Below are 10,149 nucleotides of genomic sequence, written 5' to 3'. Positions count from 1 at the left end.
TTTAGATAGAGAACAGTCTCGATTTTATTGTTTTAAATATTTTAATTTTGCAGAAAGATGTCGGATCTCCGACGCCGATCCAACAAGATAGAAGAAAAAACAAATTCAACAAGCTGCCCCAAGGGGGTGGAGGGGGACGAGCGGAATATTCTTGTGTTATTATTCCTCTATATCCTCCAGGGTATTCCGCTAGGATTAGCGGCAGCTATTCCGTTAATCCTCACAAATAGACATGTAAGGTGGGTATTAATTTTTTTTATCATTCCACTTATCTCTTTCGGATTGGAAATTGTTTTGATAATATAAAAGAGTTGAAATGAGATATTTTTCATAAGATTAAAGTAATTCAAGGCAAATTCTTTTGATCATGCAATTCATGTTATTTTACTCCATGTTCAGTACAATTGATATACTGAATTTAGAAATAATGATCTTAAAAAATATCTGGTAAATTGAATGAATCAGCGTTAACAATCTAAATTTGAGACGGCACCAAAAATCATTTTAGTGATTTTTAAACTAATATTTCCTTAGAAATTATATCCACAGAGAAAAAATTTAGTTTTTCCATTTGACAATTAGATCAAAACCCCGGTTAAGGCAATTATGACTTAAAAATGGTCCAACAACCCCCCCCCCCCCCCCCCCCCCCCCCGTGTATCTCTTCATCATTTTGTGATACAAATTTTAGATGATTGAAAGACAACCGTAGGACAGGACAAATAAATATTAATGGCGACAAATTTCTTTCCAGGAAAATTTCATGCGTTTTTGAAAAACTGCAGTGAGAATTTAATTGACATTAATATTTGAATTGCAAGTTCATTTTCATTCTTTTCTCCAATAATTCGTCCCTATCCTACTTTTGTCTTGTCCTATGCAAGGACCTTTCCCATCATTGTCTGTCCTGCGTTCTATTCTAAATCTAGGACCCACTAAGATTGATTATCTGTTCAGTTACAAGCAACAAGCTGAGTTTAGTCTGGCCTACTGGCCCTTCTCTGTAAAACTACTGTGGGCCCCTATAGTAGATTCTTGCTTTATCAAATCTTTCGGTAGAAGAAAATCATGGCTGGTTCCAGTTCAATATCTAATAGGTAGGATTCACAATTATAGTATTTCTATTTTAAAAACAATATTTGACCTTTTTTGTCATTATATAACCTTATTTAAAAATGGATAGGCTATTAAATACATCCACTGCCAAGGATTCTACAATATTTTTATATTAATTTCAGGATCAAAATTCATGATCCAACCAGGAATAATGATGAATTCTAGTAAAATGATTCTAGGATTTACCATGTAATTTTAGGAGTGAAATAGTGTTAAAAGACATTTACAATATATCTGACAGGATTATATTTGCTGGAATTTAAGATGCATCTGTTAAAATACTTAACCCTATGCCGATTGGGCTATTTTTGTCTAATATTGAAGGGGGGGGGGGGTGTTTTCCTCCCCGTATGGTTTTGTTCTTAGAGTTGAGATGGGGGAGTGTGATTCATGTCTCTAATCCAACTTTATACGACCTGCTCATTAGACCTAGGATTAACGAAATATCAGCTGGGATTAACAAAATATCAGCTATGATTGACGATGTATCTGCTAGGATTAACGATGTATCAGCTAGGATTAACGATGTATCTGCTAGAATTAACGATGATCTGCTAGATTTAACGATGTATCTGCAAGGATCAACAATGTATCTGCTAGAATTAACGATGTATCCGCTAGAATTAACGATGTATCTGCTAGAATTAACGATGTATCTGCTAGGATTAACGATCTATCTTCTTAAATTAACGATTTATCTGCAAGGGTTAACATTATATCTGTTAGATTAACTATTTACCTGCTAGGATTAGCTATATAACTGCTTGGATTAACGATGTATCTGTTAGAATTAACGATATATCTGCTAGGATTAACGATGTATCTGCTAGAATTAACGATGATCTGCTAGAATTAACGATGATCTGCTAGAATTGACGATATATCTGCTAGATTTAACGATATATCTGCTAGAATTAACGATATATCTGCTAGGATTAACGATGTATCTTTTGTCCCTGAATGTGAACTACTACCTGGGACAGAGGGGGGACGGAGAGGAGGATATTGAACCTAATATTACTATGTTGACCGCTATGTTCTTCTTTCTAAACTTCCTGGCCGCTACACAGGTGAATAACACCTCTTCCACCCTCGTTATTTTTTTAGTTTTAAAGAACTGTAATCGTAATTTCATGTGACCCTTTTTTGAAAACTGATTACTTTTCACTTGCGATTACTCTACAAAAGTTACTTGCGCATTTCCAATTCCACTGCCTAGAACTAAATTCGTTTAAACTATAGAAAAACGACAATATCTTCCGCATTATTGCCACTGTCATTATTGTCAATGGGGGTCTACAATTCCTTTTTTCCAGAAATATTATTTTAATCCCCAGATGTGAAAATTGTTATATTAAGGATAATGCTTTGGATTGTTGGGCACTGACAATGCTACAGAATCATTATGTTGGATATGCTTCTATGTGTAATATTTTGTTAAGGATAATGCAATGGATTGTTGGGCACTGACAATGCTACAGAATCATAATGTTGGATATGCTTCTACTTGTGATATTGTGTTCAGGATATAGCTGTGGATGGTTGGGCACTGACAATGCTACAGAATCATAATGTTGGATATGCTTCTACTGTAATATTGTGTTTAGGATATAACTGTGGATGGTTGGGCACTGAAAATGCTACAAAATCATAATGTTGTATATGCTTCTACTTGTAATATTGTGTTCAGGATATAGCTGTGGATGGTTGGGCACTGAAAATGCTCAGAATCATAATGTTGTATATGCTTCTACTTGTAAAATTGTGTTCAGGATATAGCTGTGGATGGTTGGGCACTGACAATGCTACAGAAGCATAATGTTGGATATGCTTCTACCTGTAACAGTGTTGGTCAAACTGCTGGATATTTTATGGGATATGTTCTATTTATGGCATTAGAGAGCTATGGTCTAGTTACACTTCCAGGTAATTAATTATTAATAATCTGATTTGAGCTCCTAATGAAAAAGTGCAACTTTTATTGACTATATCATTTTCCTTAAATTGACTGTAAGTAGGTGTAATTTCTTGAAAAGATGGCTCTGTAGCATGATCAATCCCAACTGTACCCTTAAATGCTTATTCTGATCAAGATTGAATATGTCAAGGCTTATCATTTTGAAACTGAAATGTGGTTTCTGTACAAAAGGGTCTTGCCACATATCTACTACCGGAAAACGAACAGGAATTATCAGAATTAAACATTTTTAAACCTAGAAGAACGGCAAAATCGTCCAAATTATTGATCAGATAAAGCTTTCAATGGTACCGTTGTGAATCTGACACTGTTATCTTTGCATGTAGGGTTTCTTGAAATTACGCTTACAGTCCCTTTATTCTCTAAACCGACATATATGTGTTAAATATACACATGGGAGGGAGGCGGGGGTCCAGAGCTCGTATGTTAAATTATTCAAAGGTCCCATATTTTGTACAACAATAGGAGTACAGATTTGACAAAATAAAGTCTATATAGCGATCAAAATTTGATAAGCTGGATGTCTGATTTGTATCAATCTATCATATTATTAATCAGGCAACGGTTTAAATGGTACCTGTGTGAATCAGGCATGTCCCTCTTGAACTGGAGAGAGTCACTTAAAATATTTATGGTTTATACCAAGATCCATTTTTTCCCAGAACGGATAAATCGTTGAGCCTAGAATTCTATAAATTTTATTGGACGCAAATGGAATTAGAATGCAGGGGAAAGAGATTTTAAATGAGTTTTTTGGAGGATTGGAATTATAGTTTTATTAAAAATAACACTTTTATTATTTAGGTTTCTTGAAGTTCTGGTCTATCGTGTTCCTAGTGTCTACTACCCTGGTCGCTATCCTCAAGGGGGAGAAGGAGGTTGAAGGGGTCCAGGGGGAGGAATACAAAGGGGACCAGGGAGAACAGGAGCTAGGGGTCGTTGATACTTACAAGTAACATTTTAACCTTTATTTAAAGTAATATAAATAGATTTTAACAAATTCTCTACCATCAATCCATTAATTCAAACATCAGATACGCTTCAACCTTTTATATTGAATTGTGAATTAATTATGAATTAACAGCAAATAACTTTCCAAAAGTACTGGGTTTTTATTAATTATCAAAGGTTTGGCTTCAATATATAAGAAAATGAGAACATCAATTCTGTAACTGGCATCTTTTCACAATATATTCTGTACAATTTTACCATGTTCATCATAACTGTTCTTGAACACGTTTAAGGATTTAGACTCTCACTCTTGTTTTAATATTCTGGAAAACTGTTCAATGGGTTTATCACTTTTTTACAGAAAATAAGTTTTTTCTTCTGTTAAAATTTAACTGCTAAACTTTTAGAGCATTCTTGTTCAGGTTACTGTTTGATATCCTGAAGTTAAGCTTGATGCCTGCAACTATTCTAATGTTGTTGACCAGTAAGATTGGGTTTGCTGCTACTGATGCTGTTACGGGGTTAAAACTGGTTGAGAAGGGTGTACCTAAGGTAATTTTTATATACTTTAATTGTTTTATTAAAATGATTTGAAAGTTCGGAAAACTATTGATTTATTAAAAAGATAGTATTTGCAATTTTAAGAGTGTCTTATGTTTAAAGAGATTACAAAGCCCGATTCACAACGGTACCCTTTAAGTCTTCATCTTAACAAGATTGTGGTAGATATCATTGTCATGTTGAATTCTCATAATTTCTTCCCTGGCTTTTGTAGCAATTAAGAAATCCGCATTTTTGTAGAGAAATTATGATTGAAAAAAAAAACATTTTTTAACTATTTCTAATTTTAAAATGATATTATCAATCTCCAATAATAAAAATGAATATTAAAGGATAATCTCGCTATGCTCGCGATCCCAATGATGCCACTACAGATAGTGCTACCCTGGATAATCTCTAAGTACACCTCAGGACCCAGACCTATGGATGTTTTTCTGAAGGAACGCTTCATACAACCTTACCGCGACTATCAAGGGTTGGGGTTGGCCATGTGTTAGGTTCAGAGTTGGAATTTCTTTTTGGGTGTTGAGGTTAGAGTTGTTGGAGTTGAAATGAAGATATCGATTTTGATGAAGGTATTCAAGAGAACTTTCATGTTTTTATTATGGAATATTCCCAGTTTCCTAGATCTATAGTCTACACAGTATTTTTCTGTTCGATAAAGTGAGAAAACTGATAACCTCTGATACCTCAAAATCTAATTTTCTAAACCTCACATCGTTTTTTACAAAGAATGAGATGGTAAAGACGACCGGAAACTCTTAAAATGTGACGATCTCAAGGTTGAATAATGTATTCTGCCTTCAATATAAGAATCTAATGGTTTATTTAATGATATCGGTGAAGAAAAAAACCAGTTGCAGGGAATCGTGAATATAAGGAAAGAGACAGTATTAATTCCGTACAATCCTCTCTGAAGTCTCATCCTTGGTTGGTAACCCTGTAAATAATGAAATTTAACATTTTAAACGTTCCAAAAGTATTAATCGGTGAAATGAATTAGTGATGTTAAACTTGGTTTCGTATCAGAAGAAGCTAATAGGTTACAAAATGTTGATAATATTTGAAAAGTAAGAAGGTTGTATAAACTGAATGATCTGTAGGCTATCCCTCTACGATTATGTATGGGAGCTGTTATGGCTGGTTTGGTTTGGATCACACCTTCATTCAAACAGGTAAAACACATGTTGCCCTTGCACTAGCAGTAATAATTTTTATTTTAGTAGATTTACCATTTTTGACCTGGGGATATAGCTGAATAGAAAAGTTCATAGGTTGTAGTTATCACTCTTAGTCATACATATCTCTTTTAGAAGATTTTACCGGCATTTGGTCAAAACAGTTATTTTTATTTTTAATTCCTTTCTCTTTGTAAGATCATATTTCATGTTTTCTTCAAAGAAACAATCCAGGGCTGAGACTAGCATTTTGGAATCCTCAAGACTAGTGCTTTAACATAGACTAGGTGTGCAAATCTAAAAAAACTCATCTTTGTTAGCTAGTATATAAATTTGAATTTTAAGTGGGGGTCGCCGATTTGATATTTTTCGATTTGAGGCCTCCTTTTTGTGGTAAAAAAAAGTGTGTAATAATCAAAATTGAGAATCTTTTTATAAAGATCCAACTAATAATTCCTATTGATCTAATGTTCAACTAAAGTGAGCTGATTATAGTCAATTTTAAACATTAGTGCATATGAACAAAATTTGAATTTATTATTTCCTTAATTAAAATATGTTCTTCCTCAGTTTCTTCTTCTAGCTCATCCTTTCTCAGTTTATCCTCTTAATCCATCTTAACTCAGGTTTTTCTCTCATTCTATCCTTGTTCAGTTTTTCTCTCAATCTGTCCTTGCTCAGTCTCTCCCCTCAAACCATTCTTGTTTAGTTTCTTCTTTCAATCTGCGTTACTCAGATTCTCCTTTCATCCATCTTTGCATACTGCTTAGTTTCTCCTCTAAATCCATCCTTGTTAATTTTCTCCTCAATTCATTCTTGATAACAACTTAGTTTCTCCTCTAAATCCCTTCTTGCTCAGTTAATTCTCACAGTCAATTCTAGAGCAGTTTCTCCTCTAAATCCATCCTTGCTCAGTTAATTCTCACAATCAATTCTTGAGCAGTTTCTCCACTAAATCCCTTCTTGCTCAGTTAATTCTAACAATCAATTCTTGAGCAGTTTCTCCTCTCAATCCATTCTTGCTCAGTTAATTCTCACAATCAATTCTTGAGCANTAGTTCATTTAAAAGAATATTTATATCTTTTATTTAGATCATTTAAAAGAATATTTATATCTTTTATTTAGTTCATTTAAAAGAATATTTATATCTTTTATTTAGATCATTTAAAAGAATATTTATATCTTTTATTTAGTTCATTTAAAAGAATATTTATATCTTTTATTTAGATCATTTAAAAGAATATTTATATCTTTTATTTAGTTCATTTAAAAGAATATTTATATCTTTTATTTAGATCATTTAAAAGAATATTTATATCTTTTATTTAGTTCATTTAAAAGAATATTTATATCTTTTATTTAGATCATTTAAAAGAATATTTATATCTTTTATTTAGTTCATTTAAAAGAATATTTATATCTTTTATTTAGATCATTTAAAAGAATATTTATATCTTTTATTTAGTTCATTTAAAAGAATATTTATATCTTTTATTTAGATCATTTAAAAGAATATTTATATCTTTTATTTAGTTCATTTAAAAGAATATTTATATCTTTTATTTAGATCATTTAAAAGAATATTTATATCTTTTATTTAGTTCATTTAAAAGAATATTTATATCTTTTATTTAGATCATTTAAAAGAATATTTATATCTTTTATTTAGTTCATTTAAAAGAATATTTATATCTTTTATTTAGATCATTTAAAAGAATATTTATATCTTTTATTTAGTTCATTTAAAAGAATATTTATATCTTTTATTTAGATCATTTAAAAGAATATTTATATCTTTTATTTAGTTCATTTAAAAGAATATTTATATCTTTTATTTAGATCATTTAAAAGAATATTTATATCTTTTATTTAGTTCATTTAAAAGAATATTTATATCTTTTATTTAGATCATTTAAAAGAATATTTATATCTTTTATTTAGTTCATTTAAAAGAATATTTATATCTTTTATTTAGATCATTTAAAAGAATATTTATATCTTTTATTTAGTTCATTTAAAAGAATATTTATATCTTTTATTTAGATCATTTAAAAGAATATTTATATCTTTTATTTAGTTCATTTAAAAGAATATTTATATCTTTTATTTAGATCATTTAAAAGAATATTTATATCTTTTATTTAGTTCATTTAAAAGAATATTTATATCTTTTATTTAGATCATTTAAAAGAATATTTATATCTTTTATTTGGTTCATTTAAAAGAATATTTATATCTTTTATTTAGTTCATTTAAAAGAATAAATTTTAATCTTGTTCATATGCACTAATGTTCAAATCGACTGAGAATAGCTCACTTAAAAGGAGTGTTCGCGAAAAATGAAATGGGGTATATACTATATACTCTATCCCCGTAGTAAATCTGAATTCGAACAGGACCTGTCTAGTTTGTACCGGCCTGCCAGATAACAGCGTGTACTGACCCGATCCTATGGTACAGTACGTCGCCCTAACCAGACTAACATACGACAGGGGTCAATTTTATTGGCATAGTCCCGTGAGAGGGCTAACTATGACAACTCCCATGGCGCGTTCAGACTTTTTACAGTACCCAGCCTAATCCTAGGCCTATTTGACCGACCCCACTGGATTAGTCTGCCGTGTATAGGCTTAATGCGATGAAAAAGCGCTTTTGATCGCTACTAATCTTAGAGGACCTCAAATATAAAAATATTACATCGGCGAACCCTCTTAAAATTCTAATTAATAAACTAGGGCACAAAAGAGGTGGCTATAAAATGCGGGTTTGGTAGTGAAATGATCAAAATAACACATTAATGTAGTCACTGCAAATATTTTTGCAAATATTTTGCAGAGACAAAATTTTTTTGGATTTGCACACCTAGTCTTTGTCAAAACACTAGTCTTGAGGACTCCAAAATGCTATGTCTTGACCCTAAATCATTTCCTGGAAGTACATTTTGATAATGGAGGACTGTGTATGGAATATGTTTTTCTGGTCATTGAGTATCTTTATTAAGTCCTTTAAAACATCTTTATTCTGTCCTTCTCAATATCTTGCTGTTTGTTCCATGCAAAATATCAATTTCTGTCTTTTAGGAGTCTGGAGATTTTCCTTTGTCCTATTACTGTTTAGTTGTCCTACTCTACTCTTTACATCAGGTTAGCGGAGCTTCATGTTTTTGTTCAGGGGTGTATTTTTTCTCGAAATATCTTTTCCCCTCAGAAGTTTTAGGGTTTTTATTTGCTAAATGGGGGAAAGTAAAAAAAAAATTGGAAAAATTAGAAGAAACTTTGATGAATAAAGTTTGATCGATGAATTTTGATGTATGTTTCATGAATGATGTTTGATGAATAATGTTTGATGGGTCATGTTGGAATTCATTCTAATTTATAACAATAAGACTATTTAAGCAATAGGTGAACTTTATTGTAATGAAAAACAATAATATTGTGAAAATAGGCGATAATAATATATAAATACTCTTCAATTACAATAATATCACCTCCCTTCTTCATAGGAAGCCTTCTTGGGGGAAAAACTGCATTTTTGTGAAATTATAGTTACTATAAATTTCAGACTAATTCTATTTTCTCACTTGGATACATATCGCAACAAATTTTAAAACTCTGAGGTAGCTATGTGTATCTTCTTGGGCTTTTCATAATGTTTGATACTTAAAAAAAAGACAAGCGCTGCAGATGGCTTTAAAAGTTTTTACAATTGGATTTGTCTGGTCTAAAACCAGAAACCGTCCACAGAGTGACGATGATGACTTCTTTGATTAATTCAATATTTTTTTTTTTATTAACTCATTATTCGAACAAGAAATTTTGTTAAGATCTTAAGAAAAGAACAGTTTTAATCAGTGCTTAGGGATCCAAGGGGCAAAATATCAACCAAAAGCTGCAAAAAAAAAACCTCTCAAAAGCCAAATCTGAACTATTTTAAAAAGAGAGATTATAAAAATTTCCTGATTTCTGAATGGTTCATCAAGTTTTAGCATAAAAATAAGCACAGTAATTAAGACAAGTCAAATAAATTCAGGAAATCTTAAAGAAATGACCTGGATCCGGATCCGCATCAAAATTAAATGGATTCTAACTACTAGTTTTAGTGCTGCAAACCCCCTAAAAATCGAAACAATTGATAGTAAACCTTATATCTTGAAGAGTTTATCATTATTAGGTGAAGAAAAGGCAATAATTAGCAAAATTCGATTTAAAGAGAAAATAATTAAACCCATTAAAACCCGCTTACAGGTGGTTTTTTTGGCCTGGTTATTTTTTTTATGCCAACCCTGTGTTGGATGGATTATGTTTGATGGATAATGTTCGATGAATAATTTTTGATGGATAATGTTTGATGAATAATGTTCGATG

The 10,149-nt window shown here is 31.3% G+C and overlaps 1 protein-coding gene across 1 annotated transcript; it reads left to right on the top strand.

Moving 5' to 3' along the window:
* The first annotated feature begins 53 nt into the window (after window positions 1-53).
* LOC111708190 (acetyl-coenzyme A transporter 1) lies at window positions 54-9,093 on the top strand. The gene is made up of 9 exons (XM_023481489.1): window positions 54-239; window positions 958-1,097; window positions 2,050-2,186; window positions 2,889-3,042; window positions 3,899-4,046; window positions 4,468-4,597; window positions 4,939-5,046; window positions 5,710-5,781; window positions 8,866-9,093. Exons 1-9 carry the CDS (start codon window positions 58-60, stop codon window positions 9,076-9,078), a joined length of 1,284 nt encoding a protein of 427 aa, XP_023337257.1. The 5' UTR covers window positions 54-57; the 3' UTR covers window positions 9,079-9,093.
* Window positions 9,094-10,149: the final 1,056 nt, after the last annotated feature.

The sequence above is a fragment of the Eurytemora carolleeae genome, unplaced genomic scaffold (genome assembly GCF_000591075.1).
Source record: "Eurytemora carolleeae unplaced genomic scaffold, Eaff_2.0 scaffold864, whole genome shotgun sequence".
NCBI lineage: Eukaryota > Metazoa > Arthropoda > Copepoda > Calanoida > Temoridae > Eurytemora > Eurytemora carolleeae.
Note: the sequence above shows the minus strand (reverse complement) of the source record. Positions and strands in the feature narration are given on the sequence as shown.